At 32.7% G+C, this 15,813-nt stretch overlaps 1 protein-coding gene across 2 annotated transcripts in view; it reads right to left on the bottom strand.

The window, feature by feature from the left end:
* The window catches only part of LOC141380213 (uncharacterized), a 61,364-nt gene extending 49,430 nt beyond the window's left edge, over positions 1-11,934 (bottom strand). For both annotated transcript variants that reach the window (XM_073937496.1, XM_073937497.1), the window contains exon 1: positions 11,845-11,934. Coding sequence is in view for 1 of the 2 variants with exons in the window: in XM_073937497.1 (XP_073793598.1) it covers positions 11,845-11,851 (7 nt within the window). In the remaining variant the exon portion in view is untranslated. The remainder of the gene's footprint in view (positions 1-11,844) is intronic.
* Between the last annotated feature and the right edge of the window lie 3,879 nt (positions 11,935-15,813).

Genomic DNA, 15,813 nt, shown 5'->3' with positions numbered 1-15,813 from the left:
GGTCTGATGATACCAAGGTAGAACATTTTGGCCTTAATTTTAAGCAGCTTGTGTGTAGAAGACCATACACAGCTCATCACCTGTCCAATATAGTCCCAACAATAAAGCAAGGTGGTGGCAGCATAATTCTGTGGGGGTGTTATTCAGCTGCAGGGACAGGATGACTGGTTGCAATTGAGGGAAAGATAAACACGGCCAAGTTTAGGGATGTCCTGGACGAAAACCTTTGCCAGAGTGCTCAGGACCTCCGACTGGGCCAAAGATCTACCTTCCAACAAGACAATGACCCTAAGCACAGCTAAAATAACGAAGGAATAGAATCCCTAAATCCAGGTGTGAAAGACTTATTGCATCATTCTCAAAAAGACTCATGGCTGTTTTTGATCAATAGGGGGCTTCTTCTAAATACTGAGCAAAGGGTCTGAATACTTAGGACCATGTGATATTTCAGTTTTTCTTTTTTAATAAATCTGCAAAAATGTTACCAATTCTGTGTTTTTCTGTCAATATGGGATACTGTGTGTATTGAGGAAATAAATTAATTTAAATGATTTTAGCCAATGGCTGCAAAATATTTTTTTTTAATTTAAGGTGGTCTGGATACTTTCTGTACCCACTGTATGTCCCCTTTAAAGTATGCTCAATGTCAAGATTAAAGTTTACCAGGCACCACAGTTCTCTAGACAAAACTTTCACATTAATCCTGAAATTCTTGGCTGATTAACCTGAGCAGGTTATGTTCAGAGCAAAAGTTGCTGTAGAAAATTGTATACCATAATAATTACCTCTGCTTTACGAACCGAAAGCTGATCCTTTCCATTCAATATCCTTGAATCTATCTTAAAAGGTTACACAACCTGCTTTCTAAAATACCTCCCAGGTTAATTGGTCCCTTAGAGTCATTTCTCTTTCTGAAGAAAATCGAAAGTAAAAAGTTGTTAGGAACAATGTATTTAAATCTATTTAGAAGGAAGAAATAAACAAAAGTTTGAGAGGGCAACTTAAATCAAATATTTGTGTGCAAATATTCAATCAACTGATTTTAATAATGCAGGTTTACAAACAGCTCAGAAAACTTTTTTTTTATATTTTAAAATCCTTAGTCAATTATTATTTTCAAAATTGTGTTAAAGCAAAATCATGTAAATATTTATATATGAAAATGTAAAGCCATTACTAATGTTGATTGACAATTCAAAATTACTTGAGGATCAATTATAATGTATAAATAATTATAATTAGTTTAATATAAGTAAATTATTATTACAAAAAAATATTATTTAAATTATTTTGATGCAATTTTTAAACTCACAGCTGATTGGTCCAGTTTTTATTTATTTATTTATTTTTCTTCTCCAACCAGAATAAAACATGCTCTTGGGCAGTTTAGCAGTGCAAACTAAATAGCTACGAAACCTGATAGAAAACAACAAGCCAAAAACTTGGAGTTAGTTTAAACTAAGCTTACCTTTACCTGTGCAAATTACCTTACTCTCCTAAACATAGTGGAATTACCTTGATAGAAACTCAAACCAGCTGTATACAACACACCTATGGTCAACGAATACACTCATTAGCCATACATGCACACAAAAGATAAATGGAAGCACACAACCATGGACAAAAAAACCTGGTGTACATCATTGATTATGTTACCGAATCTTATTTCAATACTGCAGCCTTGGATATCCTCTCATGAAAATGACAATTATTTAAAATTACAATTCATTAAACAATTGACATTAATTAAAATACATTAAACACTAATAATTAATTTAAGAAGAATGATTATGCGAGTAAGAAAAAAGTCAAAAAGTCACCATTGAGTCATGTTTTTATATTTACATTGATTTTTAAAAATATGTTTGTTTCGTTTTTCTTTATCAAATGCTTGTTTCCTCCATTGCAGTGTCATATAAATGTATTCATGTCATATCTTTATTTTTGCTATTAATTTGCTGGCAGTTATACTACAGTGTCATAAAGGTTTTGCTGTGTTTTTTGTTAACAGTAAAAGTTTAATTTCTGTAATATTTGTTGCATAAATTATATCTTATTCAGGCTAAAAATAAATGAATGAATAACATGCATTGCTATTTTGTGCTTCTTGTTGGAAATTTTGGTTGCAAACCTAGAATTTTAACTTATGTGGTAAATGTTTCAATTAGTCTTCATCAATTGTCAACTTGGGAGTGTTAATTTAGGCATTTGCCCTTTTAAACAATAACTTATGTTGTTAAGGCCTAATTCAGAAAATGTCATTTAAAATAAAAGGTAAATTTATGATTTTATGGCCGCAGAATATTATAATTACAAAATAGATATCTTGCAGGCTTAATAAACATACTTCAGCTGGTTTAGAAGAATTATAAAAGCCTTATTAAAACAGCATGTCATGCGCCTAAGTAAGAACCTGCAGACATAGCATATGCAATACATTTTGGCAAATGTATGTATTGACCAAGACAAAAACAGCCCACACTAAAATAGCACATAAGGAGAATAGTTAAAAAAGTATGGAAACAACATGATCATATGCAAACACATGATTGTGAGCAATGGCATGATGTTACATCATATCTCATGATAGCTATGGATAAGAAACTGTATATAAACTGTGGGATTTTGAACATTGGTTGTGAGAGAGATTGATCAACCATTACTGCTTTAACAATAAACCGCTTCAACTTGGGAACTTCGAAGGCCTCAGCTTCTTTTGCTTGTTTTCTTTTAAACTTATAAGATGTTTGTTAAGATCCAGTGCAACTTTCCACTACACTGGTCTCAAATAAAACAGTTTGACTTAACTAGAAAAGTATACTTTTCCGTTTGTGCCAAAACTACATAGGCTGCATTGTATAAAACACTTTAGAAACAAAGATGACAACCTCTGATTGGCTTCCTGAGTTGAAAAATTAAGTAAAATCAACATATCTGTGACTGTCTGCATTGCACAATTGAACAAAATCACATTTTGAATCCAAACATTTGACCCTCCCCGGAGAACAAATAATTATAACTTTAATGTTATTATGCTAGTGTTTTGACGCTGACTATAGTTACATTTGAGAATTAAAGGTAATAATATTATTAATGTTATTTCTGGCACAAACTGATAATTTTACTTATAAATTGACTTATAGACACCCCAAAAATGAACATTTCCTCATCATTACTCACACTCAAGTGGTTATCAATTTTTATATATTTTTTTTAACATAAAACAAGACATTATGAAGAATGCTGGAAACTACAGCAGCCACTGACATCCATAACCAAAAGTACAAAAATATTATGGTCGTCAATGGCTGTTTTTATTTTTTCATTTACTATATTTTTTTTCTAGCTTAATGGTTGCTTATTTGTTACCATATGGATGAGCATGAGTGATAAATTTATATAAAAAAGATCTAATTCTACATTTCTGGTATTCAAAATATACTTTAGGTTATATGGTTTTAAAACAATACAAAGGTGAGAAAATTACTTAATTTTTTCCTTTTTTTAGAAACCAACCTTTTTAAGGTTCTAGGGTCAGTTTTTGGATTATTTATTAATCTGTTTAACTGTAAATCACGTAATCTTATACCCTTCATTATTAAGAACATGTATATACATATATATATATAACAGCTGTGACAGTTTAGTAAAAGATAGTAGTTTATATATAAACTTATAATTATAATCAGTTAAGATAATCAGTTTATAACTATATTGTTTAAATTATTAACTAGTAGGCTAATTTATTTTAAAGTGACATTATTGTTTGTTTTTTATATTTTACAACAAAGTGATTTTAACCAAGTATGATAATATTAAGAGCTTGAATTAGTTTATTACACTTAATCCAACAATTAGACGGTCTATAGTGTTTTCTTTGTTTATGTGGACACGTGAATAAAGTCATAAGTGTCTTTAACCAATTATTTTTATTTACATAATTTGAGTTCAGAAATTGCAGAGATGTTAAAATGATCGTTATGATATGATAATAATAATAATGACTGAAATGGGAAACCATACTTCAATAGGTGGCGATAATGCTAAAGAGTTAGTTACCATATATGGTTTGCCTAAATCGTGTGTCTTAGATTGTGTGCCTAAAACGTGTGTGGTTCTGCGGGCCTGCAGCTGGATATATGTCAATTTACCAAGGAGGGTGGATAGTACATCATTATTCATTATACATTTCCGTACACACAAACACAAGCTTTTTGTCAGGAATGCCTGTGCGATCACTGATACATCAATGTAGGAAAGTGATGTAAAATTATAGTTTTCGTAATTAAAAAAAACTGCATACTGACCCCTGGGAAAACTCCTAATCATAGATATATATGTATATGTGTAATTCTCTGGCTCTGGGTGGCCACAGTCCTCCACTGCAGCTTGGTCTCGCATTCATTTAAAAGGAGCGCTACCCTTGGCGCAATCCAATAGACAACAACAGGGTAGGCGACATGTAATATATATATCTCAGTTAAAGTCTTCTTCTAGCTGTCTTGACCCTATTCCAACAGAATTTTTAAAAAAGGTTTCAAATTGCTTGATTGACTATGTCCTTGACATAGTAAATGATTTAGTAATGACAGGAATTTTACCTAATGCTTTTTAAAAAAAGCTGTGGTAAAGCCACTTTAAAAAAACAAAAACAAATTTGGACTCCACAGTTTTAAATAATTACAGACCAATTTCTAATGTTACATTTTTTAGTAAGATTTTAGGAAAAGTTGTGTTACTACAGCTCAATCAATTTTTAGATGAGCATAGAATTTGGGAAAAATATCCGTCAGGTTTTAGAAAAGGTCATATTACAGAAACAGCTCTATTAAAAGTAGTAAATGATATGCACTTAAATATAGATAAAGGTAATGCATCAGTTTTAATTCTTCTGGATTTAAGTGCAGCATTCGACACGGTTGATAATTGCATTTTGATTAACAGACTGGAAAAACTTGTAGGTCTCTCTGGGATAGTTTTAAATTGGTTCAATACATATGTCACAGAAAGGACATTCTTAGTAAATATAGACGAATACATCGCAAGAACACAATATATTATATATTATATTTATGCTGATGACATTCAAATTTAATATTTCTGTTGAGCCAAGAGACACTGCTGCAATGGAAAATTTGTCCAACTGCATGTCCAATATTGTTCAATGGATGACTGCAAATTTTTTAAAGTTGAATAAAGATAAAACAAATTCTTATTGTGGGCAAAAAACCTGAGCGAGAGAGGATTGAAGCAGAATTGTGTTCTTTAGGTTTACAATCCAAAAAAGAATTAAAGAACCTGGGTGTTATTTTCGATTGTGATCTTAATTTTAAATCTCATATTAATCAAGTTACAAAAACATGTTTTTATCATTAAAGAAATGTTTCCAAAATTCGTTCTTTCCTATCTTTTGATTATGCTAAGAAATTAATACATGCTTTTATTTTCTCCTGGCTTGATTATTGCAATGCTATTTATACTGGTCAACCTAAGGGTTCTACAATGAAGTTGCAATTGATACAAAATGCAGCAGCCAGAGTTTTAATGAAAGTAAAGAAACAAGAGTACATTACACCAGTATTAATAGAATTACACTGGTTACCTGTGAACCAAAGGATAGATTTTAAGATTCTTTTATTAGTTTATAAAGCACTACACAACATGACACCTTCCTATATTTCCGACTGTTTAACAAAATATAATCCAAATCGTTTGCTAACCTCTTCTAGTGCTGGACTTTTAGAATTTTATCCTGTAAATCTTGCAATCTGGCGGCACTTCTTTTAGCCATTATGCTCCAAAAATTTGGAACTGTCTCCCTCTTGAAGTGAAAGAATCCCCTAGTATTCATGTTATTAAAAAGCTTGTTAAAACACCTCTTTTTTATAAATTGCGTATGAATAAACAAGTTTGTAAGGGGTACGCATTTTATCTATTTTGTTGTAGGTTTATATACAGTATGTAATGTATGGTGTGTGCCTGCATATGTAAGGACTGTTGTGTGTGTGTGATCATGTGGATATATACTTATATTTTGTGTACATAAATGTTTTTATTTCAGTAAATGTGATGTTTATGTTGTCTATTTTAATGCTTTTGTTGTTGTTTTTGAGGCACTTTGAGTTGTATGTATGTTGGAAAAGTGCTATACAAAAAAAGTTTATTATTATTATTATTATTATTATTATTATTATTATTATTATCTATGGTTTGTGCCAAGCGGCAACCTCCAGCTCTCCCCAAGCCAATACGGAAGTAACTGAAACTGCAATTCATCGAAATTCCGCTAGTCCTGGCTCCATAATAGAGCAAATTTCAATTGAGCCCACTGTTAGAATGGCCAACTTTACAGCAAAAAAAAGGTGTTTACAGCCTGGTACAAAGAAAGATTTTGGTTCATACAGCTAATATTACCCTTCATTAAAACTGTGAGGGGGGTGAATTGTTTTTATAACTCATACGTTTCCTTTATATTAGGCTATTTTAGGTTTTCATGATTAAGGGCGTGGCCACTTGAGTGACAGCTAGGTCTCGCTGGTCACCGTCACTTCACCCCAGCTGACTCCGGCAGATTAGCCACTGATCTCGTCATATTCATCATATTTTTGTGTTGTTTTATGTGGCTTCACACAGTCAACTGCCTTATTTCCTACAATTATTAGATGATATGTAATGCTGTGTGCACTTAATAGAGTGGAGAAACTATGACGTCACTTTGTAGGCTAATCGGCTGCTACCATAAACCTGGTTCCCTCGTGAAAATCCCTACGATAAACAAAACAAAACAGTTAACAAACAGTCCTAAACAGTGACACTCATGGTCAAAATGACACATTTTGCTTGCAAAATGCACATACCGTGTCAAAACATTTAAAATATGCGACAAAAGCTAGTTTTACCTTCAAACAACACAACTTGCAAACAAGTAAATGAGCTCTCTTAATTAATCATTACACAATGGACAAGAAAATACAAAATACAGTACTCAGTGTAAATCAGTGCACCATTGCTTGCCATTGTAGCCTATTGCCAATGCCATTTGTTGTCTTTCTATTTGGGCTGTCAAATTTGCCTTTTTGCAAAGAATTGGATCCAGAACAACAAATGCTTTGATTAAATTTATATTGAATTCAAACTGTGGCTGAAAACTGAAATACTGTAAAAAATAAATAAATAAATAAAAGACAAAAAAAGTACTGTAATTAAATACTGTAAATATTAGAGAAAACACATGTAAACCAATATACAGTCAAACCTATTGGAAGTATAGGACATTGACCTCCTCCATCCATGCTGGCACAGAATAACACACCTTCCACCGTTTTCAATGTTTGCAGACTGATTGCTAAATAAAAATTTGTGTGAAAGTGTGTCAAACCGGTGCTTCAGTGATTACATAGTGGACTTGGTAGTTTATAATGGTTAGGAATAGATGGTTTCTGTTTGGTTATCATAGCTAAAACACTGGAGTTTGGACTGCTTGAGTGACATCTGTGTTAACTGATAGTGATAATGAAAATAGAGTGAAACCTAGTTTCTTTAACCAGGTCAAAGCAAACAAGAAAAACAGTATTTGCTTTTAGAAGATTTTATTTATAGTTTTGACAATTAAATAAAAGTTTGAAAAAACAGTAAATAGAATGTTTATTGATTTTATTTATGTGTATGCGCCCTCTAGTGGTGAAAACTTACACATCGGGACTTTGCGTGTTTTACAGTTTTTACCAACTGCTCACCAGGTCCGGCTCCACGGGTGGGCCTGGCCCACCCAATCAGAAGCTTGCACCCTGGCCCTACATCAGATAACAGCGTTTTTTTCCCCATGCGTTTAATAACTGAGAAAGCAGCATAAGTTGTGACCGTGAGCTTCAAAAAACATGCTTTGGCAAGCCAGAATCCTTTATAATCTTAAATAAAGTATTCTGTTTTAATAATTTTAAACAATTCAGGCTGCAAAAGATGAAAAAGAAACTATTTAGCATAGAGCTCAGGTTTCTGTGCGCATCACACGTCTGAGCGCGCATTACCAAACGCACTTCCCTTTAATATAATTTTATGCAATCGTAATTCATACAATAGGAAGTCTTTAAGTATACAAACAGTTCAGCAGCACTGAGTGGGATAATCGGAAAATCTATTAGGCCCGCTTAAACATTATAGTATTTTTCTCACGGAAAGAGCAAATATTAAGATCACTATTTGTTAATGACGCACAGAAACGGTCGAGGCTGAATCCAGCTTCTTATTCGCAGCTTCTTAATGACGCTATCCGGTCCACATTAAAAACCGCGACACTTCCGTTTTTCAGCTTCTTATTCGCGTTCAACTTAGTGACCATGTTTATTTATGTTCCTTTTTGAAAAATGCTAAATGAAACTGAAATAAGGTAGAAAACAAGCTGCAAGCATGAAATCTAATTACAACATTGATTAATTATTGACAGTACCATCGTTTGAGTACAGTATATTTCTGTTTTTTCCAGAAATATAGTCCTTTATGAAGACTTCACATGACCCACCTATGAATAGACAGTGCCTGCCTCTGCAAGAATCTCAGATTCAAAATAATTGTTTTATTAATTCAAGTTGTAAAAGTTAATAAAACATGTTTTATCTGCAAATAATACCATTTGTATTAGATTTCAGTAGTTTTTTTTTCGGACACCCACGCCTGTAAATACAATTCTAGTTTTGTTAAACCTATTGTTTCAAAGAACAGACAATGCACTTTTTATGCACATTTTATATACCTTATACAATTAATGTGAATTGAACTGAATGAGCTATGCATAATTGATTACTGTATGTTGTCTTTAATATTACACAACAGACAGACTGACAGAAAGACAGATCTATCCAGATAGATAGATAGATGGATGGATGGATGGATGGATGGATGGATAGATGGATGATAGATGGATGGATGGATGGATAGATGATAGATAGATAGATAGATAGATAGATAGATAGAGAGAGAGAGAGAGAGAGAGAGAGAGAGAGAGAGAGTTGTGTATACAACAGTAATGTTTGGCCTAAAAATATTTTGTTTTTTTCATGTAATTGGTGTTTACAGTGTACCTCTCTCAACAGATTATTTTCTCCATAGAATGCTGTAATGAAATGTATATAAGTCTATGAAAGAGCAAAGCGCTTTAGATTTAGAACAAGGTATATGGTATATCTAAAGATTTACTATTATGAAAGAAGTGTTTGCCATTTCATGCTAATGTGTGACATGTGTTTATGGGATTTTGAATGCAGTGTTACATTTTGAAGGACATGTAAGTTATTTTGCATTTTGTGAGTGCAGTTTTGAGAATTGTATGTAGAGTTTTGAAAAAAGGTGACATGGTTTTGAAAATGTGTGTAAGCAGTTGGAAAAAGTAAACTAAATTAAAATCTATTTAATTTATTTTGTTTAAAGAACCTTTTAAATACTTCTAATATGTTTTGCTTTGCAGAAGCAGATGTTAATTGCTTAAAAAAGCTTAGGCAGTTGAACACAAGTTGCAAATCTTATGCAAACTTTAGACTCATTCTCACAACCAAGAAACATAATTTCAGTGGTTTACACAGGTTTCTAATGATGTGATCAAACCAGCTCTGCAAATCACTAGTCGGTTTTGTACAAACTTGTTGACTGATTTTGTAATAGCATACTTTTTCATATAAAGATTTTTGGAAAACACAAACACTAAAGGCATAGACATTTGGTACTTTACAATGTGTGTGTACATGTTTTTGTGACATATCAGGACACAAATCTGTATAATGACATGGATATGACACAGGTATTACAAAAAGGAGGTGAAATATGAGGAAAATGTCCTCATTGCTCAAAAAGCTTATAAATCCCACAGGATGAGTTTAATCAGAGAGTAAAGCTGTACACTGACTCCTGTGATGGTTGGGTTTAGAGGTAGGGTGGGGTGAGGGTAATACAATATACGGTTTTGACAGTATAAAATGAATGGAAACCTATGTAATGTACCCACTTTTCACAAAAACAAACGTGTTTGTGTGTGTGTTTGTGTGTATGTGACATTTAAGATAATTAAAATCATTTAGGTAATTTAGGTGTGACCAAAAAGCCTATAATTGCTAAACAATTACTAACACATTTTTAAACTAAAACTTATTTATTAGATGAGCATTTGCCATTTCAATGGTAACAAATCACCTGAAATACACATAAACACACACACACACACACACACACATATATATATACTGTATATATATATATATAAGGTGGGCTAATAATTTTGACTTTAAGTGTGCACAAAGTAACGCAAGGTATTTGCTCAGGGTTAACCATGGCATGCTTCCATGGTTTTTACTACAGTGTTTCAATTATTGAAAAAGTTCTGCAAAATTTGGATGAGAAATACAGGAAAAACTGTTTTCACAGCATAAAAGTATTTTTATTATAGTCAATATTGTTCTTTAAAAAAAATCTGTGTAAGTTTAAGCGTAAAATCTGGCACCATTTTGAAAGGTGTAAAACACACAGAGTGACTGCTAGAAAGTTTTGAGGAAAACGCGACACAGCTAGTTAGTTAGTTAGCGAGTTAGTTGTATCAGGATGTTATAAATAAGCCACACACTGTTGGACACCAACTAAACTTACAAAATAATTGTTCAATTATAAGTGTTATGTTAAAAACTTTTTAAATAAAATGTTTTTTTAATAGATTTTTTTATAGACAAAAAAATATTTTATTGCTAATGCTACAAATAAATGCATTGTATAATCATGGATAATACTCCAAATTAATCCAAATGTGTTTATCCAATAGATAAATAAACACACTGGGCTATGTTGAATAAAACATTTATTGAGCTAAGTACTGAGGAAATATAGCTATTATTTAAAGTAAACTAGATTTAAATTAAAATCTGCCTTTTTAAGCATGTGTAACAACTAACCCTCTGTCTGTTACAACTTGACCCGCAGGTGGGGTAAATAGTAGCATTTATACTCCTGCCATTTTTGGCAATACTGCACAAAAACCATAAAACCAGTAATTATACAGGACAACCAGTGCTCATTTGTAGGAGAGGTTTGTGTGCTGTTAGTAAAAAAACAAATGGCTTGTCAATCCCATTAATTAGTTCATTTTTTGGCCAAAACAAAAATTGTTACTTTGTGCCCCACTCTCTCTCTCTCTCTCTCTCTGTGTGTGTGTGTGTGTGTGTGTGTGTGTGTGTGTGTAATATATATATATATATATATATATATATATATATATATATATATATCTGCATTAATTGTTGTTAAACTTCATTGTTAAAGTGGTGTTTATTCATTTATTTTTGTTTTGTTTTATCTAGTGATGTAGTGTAAAGGTTAAAATGTAAAAGATTTCTCATAATTAGAGTTGGGACTTTGGACTGACGCTTACCCTGACAGATTCAAGAATAGCATGACTAACATGCTCTAACTTGAAAACAGGCTCAAACTAGAATGCAGCACCTCAACCCAGACCCTGTGTACTTTTGTATCCTGACAAAATAGTTTTGTATAGAGAATGATTCTGTAACTAAAACAAACTTATTTTATACTGAACTGAATAAAAACAGAACAAGTGCAAATCACAAGCCAGACTCTTGGCAAACTGGGGCAGATATTGCATAGTATTAAGGGTGAATAATTAATTATTGTATAGTGAATCAAAATGTTTTCCCACTTATACTTTTGCTATATCACAGTATATTACAATAATTGTATTAGTGACTTTAAAATACACAACAACATAAATGCTCATTCAATCCAGGAAAATGCACAGCAGTGATCTCCACAAATGTCAAAAATTATCCAGCTTTAAAAAAGAAAATCACTTACCGGGCATTACTAGTCGTTTGAGTAAGTTCAACTGTAAATGTTAGACCGTAAAGCAAAACCTTTAGACTGAACGGATTCAGGTGCATAAACAACCACTTCCCCCTTTACCACACAGTACTGTTGCTCTAGACCCTCCCTCTGGAAAAAGCACATACTGTACCGTTTATCTCAGGTGAAGTGACCATGGAATATATTAGTCCTTTTTGCAATAGAGACTGAAGTTCAACTGTGAATTGTCCTTTTTTTTACTCAGATAATTGAGTCAATTGTGTGCCGTTTTCATAATTTACATTTGATGGTACAGTAATTTGTATTATTATATAATGCCTTCAAAACAGGTTAGCCAACATAGAAATTGGAGTTTAAGATATGACAAAACAATCTGTTTAAAAATGTTCATTAGAATTTTTGACAATTGTAATTTAATAAAACAGAATATATTGCATAAAAATTTGTTTTAAATGTCAATTTCTTAACTTGAATATAAAAATTTTAGACAACTGAATTTTTAATAAATGAAATAAAACTTGAATAATATGAAATTTTATAAAAACATTTTCTAACTTTTTGTTTTTTCAAAATGTTTTTTTTTTTTTGGGACTGAATTCCTAGAGGTGGCGACAGAATGACTCAGTGGTTAGCACTGTCAACTCACCGCAATCAGTTCACTGGTTCAAGTCCCAGCTGGACCAGTTGGCATTTCTGTGTTGAGTTGGCATGTTCTCCACATCGTCATGGTCACACAAGGAAGACAAATCTTTAAAGATATTTATTAGTGCAATGCAACAGATATTGAGAGATGAAGCAGGTAAGTGGTGTAGCAGAGGGAGAGCAATCTCACACAGTTTAGTATCAGATCTTCAGTCATACACAACTAAAGCTTAGTTACTTCTCTTTAGCAGTTGTGTTTGCATCAATGGAAAAAGAAGGACATCCATGGAATACGAGAGGTAGAGTCAATGAGTAGAACCATCTGACGTCGATTGAAAGAGGTGAGTATAAATAGTGCATGGTGATTGCAGGTGCAAGTGCGGGTAATTATTAATTGGGTGATTGTTCACAGGTGTGATGAGTGGTGGATAGAGAGGGAAAGTGGTGATTGGAGCAGCAGGAGCAAGCCGATGGTGTGAATTCAGAACATCAAATTCAATATTCTAAAACCGATAACGCAGAAATTCTGATTGTGGAATATAGATGCAGAAATTACAGAGCTGCATGTGTTTACTGGCGTATGTGCATCATAACCAGGCTTAAGCGAACTAGCGGACATGTCATCTGCCTTGTGTAATTAGGTTTTATTTTATTATTATTTCCATTTATTTATTTTTTTGTATTTTATTATTATTATTATTATTTCTATAAAGGTTGTTTGATATGTTTGTAAAATGCAAAAAAGAGAAATTAAATAAATCGTAAACATAATATTGAATTTGATTTACAGTTTTTTACAATTTCTATGACACTTTTTTCAATACATTTAACACGTTTCTTAAACTCTTAACATGGTTAGCACAACATCCGTGTTCGTGGGCTATACAATTAACACATTTCTTGTTGTTTTGACACAAAATGCATCCAGTTAACACCAATTTAAAATGCTTAAACTTCTTTTAAACACAAACTTAACCAAAACCAAAACAATGTAATTTTACAGTCCAATTTACAAATGCTTTAACACAGTATATCAGAACAGATAACACTATGTTCTAAACAGAACCTATATAGGCTAAAGCCAAAGTGAACAGCTGTTCATATTGTAAATTTAAACACAAATATATACATATATGGCGCAAATATATATATATATATATATATATATATATATATATATATATATATATATATATATATATATATATATTTTTTTTTTTTCTATTACACTTCTAATTTACGTTATAGTTAAAGTATTGTTTAATTATACCTATTATATAAATTATAGATATGCTATATTGGTTGTTTTTTTTTTTAAATGTGACAAGAAATGTCATTGAAAATAAAATAACATAGAAGCCATTATCTCATCCATGGTTAAACCAACAACTAATAAAATACCATTGTGAATATTATGAACCCCACCACCACCGTTCTTGACACTGAATAGACAGAATAAAAACAAATAATACTTCAAAAAACTGTTCTTCTTCTGAAAGAACTTCTTTCAATGGACAGAATTCCAAAAACTTAAATTAGCTAAATAAATCTAAATAAAACCCTGCCTGGGAGATCTGGCAGAACAAGAACAATCTGGCAGAATTATATTCTATATATTACAAAAAGATACAGCTCTGCTTTTGTCATCTGCCTGCCACAAAACAGACACAAAGTTAGTTTTTTTTTTTTTTTTTTTTTTTTTTTTAAATGTTTGAAACTGACTTGCTGGGGCAGAATGTGGCTGTGTTGATGTTTTGGTGCTTGTGGAGGATTTAGCAGAACATAGCTGTGCTGATTGAGGGGATTGATGCTTGTGGGGGGTTCATAGACAGTATCAGGAGAGGATGCTTTTACTGCATCTGATAATACATTACATAGAAGGTTGCGTGGTGGCACAGTGAGTAGCGCTGTCGCCTCACAGCAAGAAGGTTGCTGGTTCGAGCCTCGACTGGGTTCTCCCCAAGTTGGCGTGGGTTTCCTCCGGGTGCTCCGGTTTCCCCCACAGTCCAAACACTTGCAATACAGGTGAATTGGGTAAGCTAAATTGTCCCTATTGTATGTGTGTGAAAGAGAGTGTATGAATGTTTCCCAGTGCTGGGTAGCAGCTGGAAGGGCAGCCACTGCGTAAAACAAATGCTGGATAAATTGGTGGTTCATTCCACTGTGGCAACCCCAGATTGATAAAGGGACTAAGCCGAAAAGAAATGAATGAATGATTACGCATAGAAGATGTTGACAGATGTTCAATATCTCTGCCTCTGCTGATTTCACTTTTGCACACATTACATATAGTATCACTTTTTTTTATCTGCAGCACCACTGACTGTAAAATGCTTCCACACAGAACCTGAAAGTTTTTTTTTTTTTTTTTTTGACTGGTGGAGGACCAAGAAATGGCTCAGCAGCAGTCTCACTCTTTTTCACTCTTTTTCTGGGTGCCCAAATGTATTTGAGGAGTTTCAAGTTAATAAAAAGTGACGGGAAGCTATGCTAAGGTTAACTAGCCTATAGCATATATTTTGCTGTCTGCAAAAGACAGTAATTTAGACGTACCATATAACTCCCATAAGTGCATACTATTCGACGCAACTGCACAAGCATTGTTTTAAACCTTTATAAACGAACGTTAACGTTACTCTGTCAACAGTCTATTGTCTAAATTACCACGCTAACAGAGCTAACGTTGCGTAAACAGAGAGCACCCGATTGCAAACGTCAAAAATGCAGCGTAATGGAATATCCCGATCAAACTCCGCTTCAACTCCGCTACAAGTTTATAAACTGCATCTGGAACCCAATTAAGGTACAAAAATCTATTTAACAAAAATAGTGATGCAGTGAAGTATTTTTTTCGCTCAGCCGTCATTTTGAAACATGTTTGCAGTGTATTGTTAGACGTGGTGTAGTGTGTTAGATTATTATTATATTTTGAAAAAAAGTTTAGAGGTTTAGTTTATAATGTGTGATTTTGAGCATGAAATTAACTGTTTTGCCAATTGTGTGTTTTAGGTGTGTTTCTGCGTTAAGAGTTTAGCAAACTTGTTAAATGTATTGAAAAAACTGTCATAGCCTTTGTAAAAAACTCTAAACTTGAAAATGTATATTTAAAAACTGGATATCTGAAGTCTAGGAATTCAGACGCCAAAAAATATCTGAAGTTTGAAAATGTGTCTATAAAAATCTGCTTTAAAAATTCTGTTGTCTTAAATTTAAGATAAATTTTCATTTCGGCTAAGTCCCTTTATTACAGTTTTTCACACTACATTTAACAAGTTTCCTAAACTCTTAACAAGATTAGCACAACATCCATCTTTGTTG

The sequence above is a fragment of the Danio rerio genome, chromosome 22 (genome assembly GCF_049306965.1).
Source record: "Danio rerio strain Tuebingen ecotype United States chromosome 22, GRCz12tu, whole genome shotgun sequence".
NCBI classification, from domain to species: Eukaryota; Metazoa; Chordata; class Actinopteri; order Cypriniformes; family Danionidae; genus Danio; species Danio rerio.
The sequence above is the reverse complement of the archived record's forward strand: the minus strand, read 5'-3'. Positions and strand labels throughout refer to the sequence as shown.